The 17045-nt window shown below is 38.8% G+C and overlaps 1 protein-coding gene across 3 annotated transcripts in view; it reads left to right on the top strand.

The window, feature by feature from the left end:
* Positions 1-17045, top strand: part of LOC111574492 (glucocorticoid receptor) — a 73801-nt gene that overhangs the window by 40759 nt on the left and 15997 nt on the right. Inside the window, exons 3-7 of one of the 3 annotated variants that reach the window (XM_055017173.1) lie at positions 460-617; positions 2196-2222; positions 10033-10149; positions 13976-14248; positions 16606-16750. In XM_055017173.1, the coding sequence (XP_054873148.1) occupies positions 460-617; positions 2196-2222; positions 10033-10149; positions 13976-14248; positions 16606-16750 (720 nt within the window). Of the gene's footprint in view, positions 1-456; positions 618-2195; positions 2223-10032; positions 10150-13975; positions 14249-16605; positions 16751-17045 lie in introns of all 3 variants that reach the window. The other 2 variants (XM_055017172.1, XM_055017174.1) reach the window with 2 other exon arrangements.

The following is a 17045-nucleotide window of genomic DNA, read 5'->3' as shown; positions in this document are numbered from 1 at the left end:
CTCATTTGCATACAGTAGACTGGACTCCGGCGCGCGGAGATTAGGTAGAGGGTAAAAAAAAACCAAAAAAAAAAACAACGGATAAATCGTGAATCAGGATTTTTTTGTGAAAAAATCGGAGATTTTTTTTTAGACCATATCGCCCAGCCCTACTACAGTGCAGTACACATATAGTTTAGCTCTTTAAGCTGTACCGCCATTGTTCTGAGCATTTCATTTTAGCCTTTACCAAAGAAAAACAATGCATCAAGCAGATTTTTTTCCCTCCATAGCTGACCAGATCTATCAGAAGGGTTTTCACATCTCCTAGCAACAGTACAACATACAAATGAAGCTGTCTGTACCAGTACACCAGCCCTCTACAGCCTACTTTCAATTTGTCATCGACATCTACATATTTACACGCTGATCACACAATTTAATACATTTTTCTCTCTCTCTCTCTTGCTCATTTAGCAGAACAGGAGAAAGCAGCAGCTCTGCGGTGGCGGGACAATCCAAGCCAGGCGGTCAGACCCACAAGATCTGTTTGGTGTGTTCGGACGAGGCCTCGGGATGCCACTACGGGGTTGTCACCTGCGGCAGCTGCAAGGTGTTTTTCAAGAGGGCCGTTGAAGGTTGGTCTCATACACCTGAGCCTCCCTCAGTCACTCGTTACATTCACTCTGACACACTACTTGGGGAACTCGGTTTCAATTTGAATCATGGTATTTGTACAATGCGAATGAAATAAGGTGTACTCATTTCAACGTTTCCCTTTTGGATAGTCAACTGTGACCACATTTGCACCAGATTTTAACCAGATCTGTGTTCTGTATACGTGTGTGCCTAAACGGTTAGCATCCCTTACTTTGTACATTCTGTCCTAAAGAGTCTCATTGAATTACATAAACATCAGCTCTTAATGCCTTCGCTCACAGAGAAACTTCTTTGCTGTTTCGCTTTTCTTAGGCAGCAGAAAATTTAATTATTTCTTAAAATCCGAGGTCAGAGTAAAATAGAAGGGTGCTTGCTGAGCACATAGTAGTTTTTTATTTGGGTTTGAATCTTAGTCATGACCTCGTATGTCACCGTCTCCTCTTTCTGTGCCCCTTCTTTACCTGAGCAGGGATTAATATTAGTCAATTCACTGAAAACCTTACAGAGGAGAGAGCCTCGTCCAACTATCTTAATACCCTAACATAGTATTGTCTCCTAGGGTCTAGTATTACTGTAGAACTTTCACAGCAGCTGTCTTCTGCTTCGCTTCACAATCATTATGTATCTTCTAATACAGTATTCAGTTGTTGTCACTGGCAATTAGCTTGTGTGTCAGGATGCTTGCCTTGACTCTAATTGCCTTGACAAAATCTTGAGATGGGAGGTACAGAAATGCACCCGACAAACATGAAGTATTCAGTGTTAAAGACTTTCTGCTATGCATTCCTCCCTCTGCTGCTCTTTTTCCATTTCCTGCTGCTCCACAAGCTGTCTTTGCAGATGTGTAATTAGTTTGAAATGGCTTTCTGAGGCAAATGTAACAGTTAATTAGTTACTGCATGCACTCCTCACCAATGGACTGGTAAAGACTTGGTGAACAATAAATACGCTCTCTATTTATCGTTGACCCAACACTGATACTTAAAGCATAGAAGTGACCCACACTAATCTCTTGTTTTCAGGTCCCAGCTAACAGACAAGGCCTTGTTCTTTTATTTATTCTGCTCCTGCACTGACCATCTCTGTCTTTTTTCCTCTTGTTTCTCCAACTAACATTGCTACCAAACTTGATGTAGGGAATTTGTTACTCTGAATATTAAAGGATGCCTTCTCCAACAGCTCAGGATTCAAACATGACCGGTCGTTAATGGGATTGATTGCATTTCGTGGTCTCCTGCACAAAATAAAGCATTTATTTGAGGCTTAAATGTGTGTAACGGTGATGCAGCTGAATTGTAAATATGAACATACAGTATGAGGGGAACAGTATTCTCATATCTACGTGATTCTAATTATAGAGTTGTATGGTTGTCAACTGTGATTCACCACATCACCTTTAATTATGTGGTGCTGGTGTAACTGCCAAGCGCTCAAAATGAAGTGTAAGTTTTATTTTGAAAAGAGCTGCCTACAGAAGCACTGAGAAAGTCATATCTGTCATTTTTGTTTCTCTCCCCCCACCTCTCCATTCTCCGGTCGTTGTCTCTATGGTGAAGGATGGAGAGCACGACAAAACACAGATGGTAAATAAATGCACTTTTAATAACAATAATTATTACTGTACTCATGATGATGATGGAAATACTATCACTTCTGATTTGCCCATGTCCCTGTATTCCTTCCGCACTAAAATATAACCAATCTAGACATATGCAAAGCCTCTTCCGCAAACTATCTGTTAATGCATGCAAATGATTTGGTAATTCAAATCAGCATAACTCGCCTGTGAGTGTTTTTTTTTTTTTTCTCAATGTGCTTTTCAAATTGTGATTCGAATGCTCCACCTCATTGTCCTCACAGGTGGTCGATCCAAAAATTGTAATCACACACTGTCTCTAATTAGGCCCATTCTGTTGCACTTGACCCACAAAAAATTACCTCTGTACTTCCTCCTCCCCTATGCTGTTGATGTGTTTTATTTACCCAATGTGTTTCACTGTTTCACTTGATGACTGTCTGCTTTCACAAACATCCTGCAGGACTCAACTGATATCAGCGCATTTTTTACAAATTCACGCTGTACAACATTACATTGTCAATATAATTCTGTTGACGTGACTAAATTATTGTTAATCAGATCGAAGTCATCTATAAACTTGAACTGAGTATTGCTGATGATATGTGTCTACAGTGTTTTTACAGCTTAGTGTTTCACAGTCATCCCTAAAGTCAATTTAAATGTAAAATTCACATATTATCAGATTGTACTTCAATGTTGTTTTTGCTAATGAGTAAGCAAAAGTGCCGAACATTCACCCACACAATGAGTTGCTTCCTTTTTAATTGCTGCTGGTCAGATTGAGTAACGAGTAATTATGGGTGAATTAATCTACTCCGGTCATGTTGAAACTCATCACCTCCTTGCTGCGAGTTGACAGGACTAAACCACCAGACATGCATGCTAGGGCAGGAAAAAGGAGAGAAGTTACCAGTGGGATTCATTGAGCACTTTTGACACCACAGATGGCTGTTTACGCGCTTGTTTTTAATGACTTCCCGTGATATCGGTGATGGCTGGAACTGGCAGCTATCTTGTCATCACACCACCGCGATTCATAATTCATTTCGAATCTGTGTGAAACATGGATGTACTTGGGTTTCAAAGGTGATTCTCTCTGTGGTGTTGACAGATTACCTTTGAAGCATGAACATAATTACTTTTTTATCAACTGGACATTAAGTATCTGACAACACGTCACTGTTAATGACTTAAAGATGCAGTATGCAAGAGATTGAACATAAATACAGCATTAACATGTCTGCAAATAGCTATGCTGATTGATATGTTATGTAGAGACATTGTGAAGTAATGGTGTCCTTAGCAGAGAATGAGTCACACTAGGACAGTGTTTCTATGTCCAAATGGAACCTCATGTATTTGGTCCACATCATGGCTAAAATAACTATCTTGACAGGGCAAATACCTTGTGCTCAATTTGTGTCATCAATTCATCAATCATTGATTTGTAGTGCTGCATTTATCAAGAAAATTATTTTTAAAAATGTAAATCCCTCGTCTCTTACTACAAGTTGTGCTTTCCCCTTATAACACCTGTGTGACAACAGACGTAAACATAGGGCTTTATGTTCGCGCCAGTTAAAAAATGCCTTGATCAGCACCAATCTAGATCTTTAAGATCCGATTGGGACAGATCCAGTGAAAATATAGTGCAGAGCATTCAGCCAGTGATCTCAAAATGAAGAAATTTACAAAATGCACTTGTTTCATTTCAGCTCATTGTGAGAGTCTCTATTGTTATGTGGCTCATGTCTGTGAAAACGGAAACAGACACGAGTGAAGCAAAGGAGAGATGAGTCAGTCAAGACAATGTTAAGTTTTACTGGACTTTATAGCAACTCGCTAGAGCCATTCAAAATATTCACATTGCTAGTGGTGATTGCTGGACTTTTGGCTCTCATGTACACAACCTTTTTAGTTGTAAATGAAATGTGAAAGTAAGGGGAAAGTGAGGCTGATTCGCCTGTTTTGGTTTGAGGTGCTTGTGTCATGCCAATCTTTTATCTGTAGTGCTACGTTAGTTGACCTTCCAGTGTCTGCTCCATTTAGCTTTTTGCATTTAGCTTCAGCCAGCATCATTGTAGAATGACGCATAATTTAACTGAGCTTCATGTCACAGATTCAGTGTTCATTGGTGCTCATTTTAGGCTCATTGTTCACAGGTAAAAAAAAAACAATCTTTAACAGTGAGTTATATAGGAGACTAAAATGAACTGAATCCCTATTACAGAGGCCGGTTTTACCACAGTCTGACAGGCAGCACTATGCATTATGTGGACAACTTCAATATAAAGTAGTTGCAAGCTTGCTTGAATACAAGTACACAATTCAAGAGACATTTTCTTAAAAATGCTGTAGTGAAAAAAGACTAGAACTATATCGCTTTGATGGAAGTAATCATGGATGCCACAAAGTGAATAATGTTATGCTTTTTGCTCTGTGACCCATACAGAGATACATAATTTAGTGAATACTGGAAAATCAAAGTTTACTGAAATAGTGTTTTCTATCTGAGTTCTATCTTGGGTGTGCATCTTAAGAAGTGGACAACATTAAAGCAAAAAGAAGTGAACTTGTATGAACCATGTAATCTACAAGAACATTTTGGACATTTCACAGGCTACATTAATCCAACAGTCATTGCTACCAACAGCAAATAAAGGAGAGCCAACTATAGTTTGTCATAGTTGTCATTGCCAAAAATGACCACATACCACTGTGCTGATTGCCAACAGTAAAAAATGATGGTGAAATGTGCAATGCATGGCCGGCCAACAAGCTTTTTTGTTGTACATTCATTACACTGATTCTTCATATAATGCCTAAAGATTGCAGTGGAACATACTGAAACTCACATACAAGATAAAATTGCTGTTACTTTCCACAGCACTGGTACTAGAGTTTGAAACACTGAAAATAACAGTTGAGAGGTTAACCTGTGGTTTTAAAACTGAAAAAAACCCAGAATGTTTCCGATCTGTGGTTTTACAACCTGCTTTGCGGCCATTTATCACACTCAATTCACTTTCTCACCTTTCACTTTGAATTTCAGTTTCCATTTTTGCTCTTTCAGGAGCCAAAATGCATGAAACTGAAGCAAAGTCCAGACCAGCCTTAGCAGGAGCTCACAGATGGTCAGCTAATCACATGACTAAAATGTGTTACATCCTGTTTTATTTTGGTGTTTCCTGTTTATATTTCCAGCTTGATGGGCTGATTGGCAAGCATCTGTGCTAGCGTATCGGCAGAACTTACATTGGCCAGTCTTTCATTTATTTTGAGCTCTCTCCACCCTGCTGCAGCTGAACCTTCATGGGGATGGCATGCGCTCCTTCAGCCCTGCAATAACAGGGCTGACCACGACCAAACATTGCTGGTTTCCTTAAATCACCTGAGGGGTGTACCACGAAGCAAGATTAAAGAGTTAACGATGTATGTTGAGCCTAAAGCCAGAGTTTTCACTGCCTCAGAGGTGTCTTATTTTAACCTGGTTAGATCCACCATGGTACCCTGCTCTGCTACAATTCTAAAATTTCATTTAGCAGACGCTTTTATCCAAATTGACATACATCTGAGAGTAGATACAACACAAGCACGGATCTAGTCACCAGAAAATAACCTGGATAAGTGCCATAGAACAATGCTCTGCAATGCTAACCTGCTCTGCAGGAGATTCCAGTCAGAGTTTGAGATTTAAATGTGCTCAGAAGTGCCATTGTTTCACCAATTCTTCCCCTGTCTATCCTCTGTCCTCTATGTGTGATACAGATTCTCAACTGAGGAAATACATTTGCAAACCTCCATGTGATGCCACTTGATTGAAGCCGTGCTGTTACAGTAGCACGGACTGTATGCATTTCGTTGCCACAGTAACCTACATGGATTCAGCTGGTGATGCAGAAAATGCATACAAATGTTTTTATGCTTGGTCTTGAGTTGATGCCAATGGAACACACATTAAAAAGCGGACTAATCTGTATTTATCCCACAGAATATTCAGTCATTTCACTTTCATGAATCCTCAATTATGAGACAGTGTCGGACCTAAATGCACTTGTTGAGTATGAAGTTTAAATGAATTAAGTTTACAGTTTCAGACCTCTAATATGCAGCTGTCGTGTTAGAAAGAAAAGTGCTACATTGAGAGCGTACTGAGAGGTAAAATAAAGATAATAACTTGCACCAGCATTCCTTTCTTGCAATACTGACGGCAACAGCGCTCACATTTTCATATTATTCATAGCTCTCCATTATTACAACCTGTTCTTCTTGAATGGAGAAGGCCATGATGTGTTGAACTTTGTATGGGAACAAACACAGAGTTGGGTTAACAAATTAAGTTACCAATTACTGCTGATACTCATTATGTCTGTCTGATTGGGGGTTTAGGTTTGGGTTAGGTTGTTAGATTTTGTTGAGCCAGCTAACACAAAGCCTGGCTATGTCAAACTTGCTTTGTAGTACACAAACTATGCTGGAGAGAGAGAAAAAGCTCTCAGTTCTGTGGCTCAACTGAACACTGCTGTTCATAATGCTCCCCTCCCCACCAGGATGTTTTGGGATTAATTATATTATATGATTTCAATGTACAGGACAATGTGCTCCTGTTACACCACTAGAATACAGTTATAGTGTAGAATAAATTGCATACTATACAATATTACTTTCAAATTCGACTATATAGCACCAGCAGTGTTATTGAATACCCTGTAGTTCAAAAAGCTGCATCAAACACATACTATTTCAAAGAACAGTCAAGATCAGTAGATCAGGGTTTATGGTCCCAAATGGCATTTTTTCAAAGAGTGTTGATTTTGAGTAAGTTCTTGTTTCCGGCAGAAACCGCTCAGTGTGTGTATTAAACAAATTATGGCTTACTAGATAATGTGAGATGCAAAATAAGTCTCAGTACGATTAATATCCACTCTGATGTGTTTCAAGAACATGAAACAAAATGATGTCCTCTGTTTTTGACACACCTTACAGTGTAGATCTGCTCTTAAATAAGTGAGGCTGTTTTAACAGAAGTGACAAAGCCTTTCATTGTACCACTCCAAATCAACTGTAATTGATGGTGGCAGAGTTTGTGTTTAGTTAGAAATTCAGTCACCCAAAAGGGACATATGCTTTTTAACAAGGCATGCTTCTGAGCTTTGTGTTTTTCAGTGGAGGAATGCAACTCAAATGGGGCTCTACTAAGGCATTGTTTTTTCTGTTGCAAAGACCGAGCTAAAAAGTTCAACCTTAGGTATGATGCAGCTCAGATCAGAAAGTCCAGAAAAAAGGTCAAACCAAACCCCTTTTTTTTGGTGGGGGGGGAGGATGTATCACCTGTGAAACTAAAACAAGGAAATCTGTCATAAGTTTATTCTGCTGACGTCCTGCTCACAGTGACTGATAACTGAAGGATGTGGTGAAAACCAACAACAATCTTTTTTCCTCCCAGTGACAGATAAGCGTTAGTGACAAGCCCTTTATTTGTTTTGTTTTTTTAATTGTCATTTATGATCTGTTAGTACGTGATCTCATGTACTGATGGAAAGTTCTTTCTTTGCATTGTGACTCATACAGAACAACTGAGGTGATTCTTGTAAGCGTGATAGTTGGATTTCAGAGAACACCTGTCATAGTGAAACTTAAAAAGATGACCCACGGTTTGGTTGGCATGATTCTACAGCATGAGACATCACCCCCCTTATTAATTTTGTCCCTTGCATTCATTATGTCTCCTTCTGAACTCGGAAGAATGTGTCGATGCTGGACAAATAGGATTCATGTGATACTCCTCAGGCTCTGTCACACGAGTGCTGTATGTGCTAAAAGCAAGACACTGTTGTGCTGTGGACTAGGACACTTCTGCTTAACTGATATAGTAACATGACATTAAAGAGATTTTCCAGCATGCACTATAAAGTATATGGCTGCTGTAACAGCGAAGTGGGTGGATCTGGCACAGTCACAGAGCCAAGTCTGTATAAAATACACTGAAATAGGGTGCACACCATGATAGTTTATGTATTTAAGAGACGATATAAATGCAAAAAGGTAGAATTCCTCTTCAGTCATTCTTTCCTCTACTCATTTGGACCAACTGACTCTTTAGGAGGCATATTTAAATCACTTCAAGAGAGTCTGGTATCAGTAGCAGAGAAAGCGCAAGTGTGTGGCGTAATAAAACACACAATTTCTAGCCAGCTATTTAAAAATAGCATCACTAGCTGGAATGGCAATCATGTACATCCAGGTTTGCAATACAGAAAATTATAAATATTCAATCTAAGATGTTCAGGAAAGCAGGCGGTGCATTAGAGGCTGCTATACTGAAAGCTGCAAATTATTTCAGATAAATTGGATTTTTATCTTACTGTAGCATTGTTTGGATCCTCTACATGTCCTTCTTGTTATGAATGCATGAATTCATAAGGAAAAATACCGAGGATAAGTCTGCTGATATTCTATGTTTTTGTTATTGTCACCAAATCCTTCAAGAAGACTAAAACCCTACAATGAAATAAGAATTGTGTCTGTATAGCTGAAGCAACAGCTTCAAATTCTATGTCCCACGGACCTCCATTTCTGACAGCCGTATTCTTTAACCCTCTGAACCCCAAAGCCTGTCAGCAGTTTTGAAAAGTGTATTTTCTTTCAAATATGACCAAAATTACACCATTTATCAGAGCCAGGAAATGCGAAAACAGTAATCTGATTTTCAACTTTCCAGCGGTCTTTCAACTGCTCATCAGTGACATGCTGCTCTGTAGCAAAACGCAACTAAAATCGTAAGCTTAAAATTGTGATACTTCATCAAAATTAATGCTACAAAGTGAACTGCTCTTAATAAACCGATCCTGTAAAACACAAAAAAAATTCTAAACACCTAGTCAGGAAGCTTTTAAGAGACTCAACTGTAATCAACAGTCAGGGGACAAAAATTCAGAGACTTTTTGGTTGAACTGCAGGTTTTGCTTACATAGAGAAGGTAGAAGAAAGTATGGATGCAAGTTAAAAATGTTTGTGGTAAAATATTCATAATAGGAAGGAGTCACCATTTACTTCCAGTTTTGGAACCACCTGTGGACACTGAGAAGAATGCTGTACATGCTAATTCCGTTTTTGTTTTTTGTGAAATGAATCATCAAAGAAACTTTTCATACTGCACAGAATAAGTTCTCTCCACTTCTACCCATGGTTGTGCTGTTTCCATAAAGGTGCAGGACTTTATACTGCTGTGAAAAATGAGCCCACAGTGAGTAAAAATGTGCCAGGATCAAAAAAAAAAAAAAACAGCAGAAGCCCAGAAACTGCCTGGGGTTCAGAGGGTTAAAACCTCAAACTACTTAATTGATAGTCGAATCTGTTTCTCCCTAAACTGTATTACTTGTAAACATTTCTTCTTTAAATGGTTGATGGAGCCCACACATAATCTCTTCCCTCTGGCCACAAATCTATTGCTGCTTCTTTATCAAATTAAATTAATCGAATCACAGCTTGCATCCGTAGTCTGCAATCAAATGTGGACCATTTAGGATCGAGTACATGGGCCACAATAGGAATGTGGACAATATAGACTGTGTGTGATTATTGTGCTCAGAAAAGCTGTGTGCACGGTTATGACATATGCCATGTAGCTTAAGCGCAGCTTTGAGGAAGTGAAGCCGTCAACATCAATGGGATGCCACAGGCTTGTTAGGCTTACTGTAGAATCAACAGGTGGCTGGTGTAAACATACACTGCTCAGGATAATCCTCCTCAAACCTTCTTAGCCAGCTAATATGTCTCCCTGATCTTCTTTTTTCTTTATTTTTTTTCACCAGGCCAGCACAACTACCTGTGCGCAGGGAGGAATGACTGCATCATTGATAAGATCCGCAGGAAGAACTGTCCAGCCTGCCGCTTCAGAAAATGTCTTCAAGCCGGAATGAACTTGGAAGGTAAACACTGACCAATCTTTAAATACAGCACAGGCTTCATTTAGAGTCTCCAAGCACTCGCCCGCTGACTTTAGCCTCACAAAAACAAGTCAGTTAGTGCATCTTTAGGTCTTTCACTCCATTTCCAGCTAAAACAAAACACGCGGGCTGGATATATTTACAGTCGGGATTCTATTGATTTGATTGGATCACTCTACCCACACCTTCCTCACCCACATTGTTAGTCCAGAGGGCAAAGGACAAATGGAAAAAATTACACCTCAAACACATTCTTGTGAAATGTAAACAAGGAGTTTGCCAGATGACATGCAAATACACACCTCCTACTGCGACATTGCAATGCTAGAAAACATGAGTCAGCAGTAGTTTCATTCTCAGTCATCACATTTGACTGCTTAAATTTGTATGTAACTGTATACATTTCCACATACAAGATGAGTCAATTCAGAATATTTTAAACACACCCTCTGCTAAATATCAAGGTGTTTGTCTTGTTAATATGTCTCTATGGTGTTTTTTTATATGCTAGAAGACATATTAGCGAAAGGACCAGTCAGTACCGAGAGCTTTTGACCTGAAACTGCAGTGGATCGATGAGTCTGAAATACAAAGATTTTGAGTTTTGAGATTTCATATTTCTGCCAACTTACAGTGTGAGACTTTCTGTATGATTATTTTTCTTCAGTATCAGTTTCCGGTTCAAGCAAGTATAGCTGAATTCTGGCATTAGAACTTACCATTGTGCAGTGTTGAGTAGTTTTACGGTTTTTGAGCAGAGTTGTCGTGAGCTGGTGTGCTCGAGCTGCAATACATCTGCAAATTCTACACTCTAAATGTGTAGTTGCATGTAAGGCATTTTAAAGCCGAAAGGGATTATTTGCATGAAAAAAATGCAAACAAAAAACCTCTGAAACTTAGTTTTTTTGGGGTTTTAATTACTTTAATTTATTATTGATTAAATTATTCACTGAAAGGAAAAACAGAAAAAGTCCTAAACATTATTTTTCTTCAAATATTAACCGCACAAAAAGACATGACATAACGGTTAACTTTGAAATCATTCCTTTTGCATCCGTGTGCTTTCTATTTGTAGAGAATCCACTTCTATTCTGCTTTGATGCTGCAATGCTGAAAGTATATCTGGTTTCTGCGTAACCCCATAATTCATAAAATGTAGCACATGTCAGTGTATATACCAACATATTTTTGAAGTCTTTTGCAACATTTACTTTATGATGTATTTACTGTGTAGTGTAAACTGTGTTTCTAGATGTCTTAAAGAGTTAATGTTTAAAAGTGCTCCGTGACTTTATTTAAATTGTGTTCTTGTGCATTAGAGGTTTCTTGCTCGTGAGTTAAAACTGGAAACAGGAGACAGTCTGCGATATTTATTATTTAAAGTTATATGTAGAGTACAGATTACTATAGATTACAGCAAGAGAATTATAGTTTTCGAAACCAAAAGCGCTGTAGCATACTGTTTCTTACAGATTCCTCTTTAATTCACTATACTTGTAGTAATTTCTCTCATCTAGAAATGGCTCTCTGCTTTTAGCTTCTACCTCTTATGTATTAATTCTGTGCTCATAGGAATTTTGTTTGAATCAAGACAATGCTTTGTTGTAGACCGAGAAGACAAATCACCTACAGGCTTTTAAAATCCTTTCTTTTTCTCTTTGTTTTTTTAAAAATGTTGAGGACTTTGTGTTTGGGGAAGATAAAATAGAACCTCGAAATCTATTGAGAGTGAATAAATGGCCTCCAGTCTAGCGACGTGCCACAGTTCTGTAGAGGATGTCTCCTTGGAGAAAGCCTTGCACAAATATTCCACAATGATACGGCAGCAGTTTTTAAATGAACAATCTCCTTATGAATAATCTGTCTTGTAAAACGGTGCATGCAGGAGTTGTGCTGTTCGGTATGTGTGTGCAGGCCATGCAGAATCAGAGACCTTTTCACACACGCTGATCAATGCATAATTCGCAGCCAAGTCCATGTCGGCAACCTTGGATTACCTGTTGATCTCTGACCAGGCTCTACATCCGGAGTTAAATGTTTAGGACACAGTGCAACAGTTAAGCTTTGCAAAGGTTAATGAAGACGGACATGGGAAGCAACGGGCGAAGCTGCTTGAATGACTGGAACTTCTTAATTGTGTTATTTCAGCTAATGCTCCCTAAAGCCGTGACATCGCTGTCAGTTCTTTGTACAAATCAGTGCATAGTGTGAGATTGCATGTGAAAAGTGGAGCGTCAGAAATAGGTGAAGGTAGTTTCACATACAGGCAGGAGAAGAGACAGAAGGACAGAGAGAGGGATTTGATGGACGTCGGTGCATCAGCAGACAGACTCCCAGCAGAAAGGCTCTTAGTTGCCATAGAAACGCCGGGAGAGGAAATTTTTAAAAAAAAAGGTAGGAAGGTAGGAAAAACATGTTTTTTTCATAGTAGCCACACATTTAGTCGAGGTAATGTCAAAATGACGCCCAGATAATGTATATATTGTGGAAAAAGCACAGCAATTTGCCATAGCTGATGTTGCAATGATGCAGAGAAACTGTAAAAAAACAACAAAAAAAACTAATCCAATGTTAAAAAACAGATCTAAAATGGAATGTTTTTGTAGAAACTGCATATGGCTGTTTTCTAGGAAGAGACCCGCATGTTGGGTTCTCCAGACCTCTCTTGTTATGAGGCTCAAAGTGCACAACATTTCAGATTTGTAACTGCCAATTCATTTTGTTATGGCCTTTCATCTTTTTTTTTTCTTCCACCGAAGCGAGAGACCAATTAAATGAAACATGATGGACTGGAGGAACCCATAAGGTTATGGTGAAGATTTGGATCACTTTTCTTAAAAGTGCGAGATAGGGCAGGAGGGCTGCGCTTTTTGGTTGGACTTCTTGCTAATTAATTCAGTCCATTTGTTTCCGTCACTGCTGTGCTTTTGATTTTTACATCGATGTTAAAATATTAGGGAAAGAGGAGAGTTTAACTGACGATAAGCGACCAGATGACAAGATACTGAAGTGGTTGTATTTAAATCGAGGAGTGTTTCTCTTCCTTTAATATCAGGGGTTGATTGTGGATGTATTATGTGATGAAGGTCCTGTACAATTTCAAGGTTTGTCTCACTCTGTACTGAATTATCTAAACCAAGTACATTTACTTGAGTAATGTGGAAAATGGAAATGTGCATGTTAATTATAGGCATAGTTCCATATGAGGGACATTGGTCTGAAAATACAAAGAGCTGCCACTCTACAAAGAAATGAGAATTAGATGAAATTGTGACCGACATTCACAATTTTCTGACATCTATTGAGTCATTTACAATTCAAGTAAAGAAAGATTATAATATCAATGCAGAAATTAACTTTTGATGAACCTCTAGTGATTTTAGTTTTGGTTCAATCCCAATTGTCTCCACTGCAGTGCATTTTAGTACATTTTTACCCATAGTATAATTTACACTTTATTGTACATTTTGTACATTAGTGGATTTTTCTCATTTTACTGGATATTTCTGGTTATTTATTAGTATTTGTAGTGATGATCACTTTACTTTTTCTGCTTGCAATTTCCTCTTGGGGATCAATAAAGTATTTCTATTCTATTTTGTATCTGTCTCTCCATGTTATGTGCCTTTGCACTATACAGTAAATGCCTCTATGAACATAACACAACTGCAGATCAAATTCATTGTTATACCTGTTGTAATGTAAGTGTTTCAAACAGTTCAAATCGATTCAAGAAGCACCTTCTATACGCCAAGAAATTCACGTTTTTGTTTCCTCTGCCTTTTCATCCCTCTGTCCAACTTTGCAGCGAGGAAAAACAAGAAGATGATCAAGATGAAAGTGCCACGGCCCCCTGGGCCAGCAGAGCCCCTTCCCAACATGCCTGTTCCAGTCATACCCAGGTGCATGCCCCAACTTGTGCCCACAATGCTGTCTGTGCTCAAGGCCATCGAACCAGAGATCATCTACTCAGGCTATGACGGCACACTGCCGGACACTTCCTCACGGCTCATGACCACCCTCAACAGGCTGGGGGGTCAGCAGGTCATCTCTGCAGTCAAGTGGGCCAAGTCATTGCCAGGTAACAACAGAAGCTCCTCACCATATGTAGCCTTTTGGTTTTGTTTGGTTTAGAAGCACACTGCTGCTGAAGTAGTGTGTCACTTTCAAGCTCAGAAATGGAGGTAATGGAGAGTTAAGTGGATCGAGCCAAACAAAGACACCCAGTTTCAGTCACTGGTTGGTTTTATTACAGCTGGTCAAGGAAGTTGCATAATTTTTTTGATACAAAGGGTCTATTTCCTTGATTGTATGATGCAATATATACCAACTCAGCATGTGATACACAATCACAATGTTTTCTTTTTGTCCTCCAGCTAACTGAATGTCAGTCCACAAGTTAAATTTTGCAAAATGTATGACCTTTCCAATGAAGAAACAGAACCTTCTATTATTCCGAATGTCACTGTGTTTAGTCTAGTGCTTAGAAGTGGCTATTAAGACTCTACTGCAGTCAGATGAGTAACTTTGATATGGCCCTTAAGATTTAGACTTCGGCTTCTAGCTGATTGAGTGGAATCATACAGTTAACAGGAAGCCAAGAGAGAGCAGTTCCATAGCTAAGGGTCATCATTTGTCAGATTCTGTGGTTAGGCTTGTAGCCAGCTAGTTATCTTAACTGATGCAATGGTGGCCATTGTGGAAATAATCCATGTGTCTAACTTTGGGCTGTACAAAGACAGATTCTTTTATCAGATTTCTCCTCTTGGCAGATGTTCTGTACTCATGTGACAAAACGTGTGACCTCTGTAATAGCCAAATCTGACATTACAGATGGAGGAGAGTAATTGTGGTCTAGGAAATAACAATTCACTTTAGAACACACGGCCTCTCCAAAGTACTTTGACTTTGATAAGTTCATGACCCTGGCTAATATCTCTTTGAGTTTGCATAGATATAATGGCCTTACTGCTAAAGGTAATTACAAATGTTTCAACAATGAGAGGAAACTGTACTTTTTATCTCAGGTCAATTCAGGTCATTGCTTTTTTTCATTGTCAGTATGGGTGTCACGGGAGGAGGAAGTATAGCATGTGCATTTTTTATAGCACTGGTGTTACATTGAACATAAGCTCTTTTGTGTGAATCCCTGCTACCACTTGGAAATGTGCCACTGTTTCAAAAGCTACATATATACAAGGATTTTTGTGTCTACAGAATATGTGCTTTGACAGGGGGAAAAAATGACATTAACAGAATTATGGTGACTATAAAGCTAAGTGTAGGTTTTCCAGGAATTTGCCATTTCCTGGTATCATTAATGACATGCTAATGGCACCAGTACTAGAGGCAAATACAGAAGTAAATGTAAGATAAAATTGGAACAAGTGCCCTTGCCCTTTTTTTGAGATTTGTTATTTCTAATTGGATCAAGACAAGACTCCAGGACAAATAGCTTTGGGATTTATTCATAAAGGGATATACTTACATTTTACTGTTGTCAAAATAACCTGAATTCAAGCCATAAATGGCAAGACAAAATATAATTGCAGGCTTTAGTGGCTACCCAGTTCCCAGTCCACAAAAACAAAAATATACACACAAAGACTTTGGAATTTTAACCACCCACACCTGGTTTCTAGTCATGAGAAACAAGGCACATGACTTGATAATCACTCCAAGTATTCACTTGTAGATTTAGATCATATTTCTAAAAAAAAAAACTCCCATGAAAACATAACACAGTCGTTTTTTGTTGTTATTTTTACTGGATTTCTATGTATGTGACTATATAATGAGGAGCAAATCTGGCTTCACATCTTGTTTTGCGTGCGTTGTCCACAACTGGCTTACTGATACTGAGGAATATTACTGGGAGGGGGGCGGCTGTTACATAAGCAAGATCTGGTTTTAAACAAATGTAATGTGAAAGGACTTTTCATGTGCAGCTCTACTTTCATAATTCTGACGGAGTGGAAATGAGCGAACTCCAATTTAAATTCAATTTGAACATCGGCTAAACTAGATTGTCCTTTTCTGTTTTTTTCCTAACTCTGACTTTAAAAACACAGTTTTAGTCATGTATCGGGCAATTATTTCTATTTTTGTTCAGTGTTTCTGTGTCTCTTTGAAATCGGCAAGTGAAAATATTGCGCTGTGCTGTTATGAAATTAAAAACAGAATGTGTAAATACCATCTGCAGTGCAGGCCATCGCTCTAATACAGTCCTAATTTTCCAAGCAGCAAAAACACTTTAATCTTGTTTTCTTTTGAAGACATCATGGTGCAATTACTCTTGTGTCAAACATCCACCTAATTCACTTATGTAATGATCTCTTTATCAGAGTCAAATTATTTACTTAGTTGCTATAATTCTGTTTTTATGGATTTCTTTTTGCCTGTTTATCTTGTCTGACCAATTTTATCTGCCCTTCTTAGGCTTCCGCAACCTGCACCTTGATGACCAGATGACATTGCTGCAGTGCTCCTGGCTCTTCCTCATGTCTTTCAGTCTCGGTTGGAGGTCATACGAGCAGTGCAACGGTAGCATGCTCTGCTTCGCACCCGATCTCGTCATCAACAAGTGTGTACCGAGGCCAACTGTTGTCAGCCAATTTTGTTATGCATTTTTGCTCATTTCAGGGTGTCCGTCTAGAGATCTGAGTGTACAGATTTGAGCCTTATTCATGGAACTAGAGCCATGAGGCAATAAAGCTGGCTAAAAAATATTCTTCAAACATGTTGTAAAAACGTGCCATATGATGAAATAATGTAAAGGAGGCCGTGAAAAACACTCCAGGAAAGGTTTTCTTTGACAAAAAAAATCATCATGAATTTTGGCGCAAAAAAACGCCTTACTATACTATGTCGAAAAAAAA

This window comes from Amphiprion ocellaris, chromosome 14 (genome assembly GCF_022539595.1).
Source record: "Amphiprion ocellaris isolate individual 3 ecotype Okinawa chromosome 14, ASM2253959v1, whole genome shotgun sequence".
Lineage (NCBI taxonomy): Eukaryota > Metazoa > Chordata > Actinopteri > Pomacentridae > Amphiprion > Amphiprion ocellaris.
Note: the sequence above shows the minus strand (reverse complement) of the source record. Positions and strands in the feature narration are given on the sequence as shown.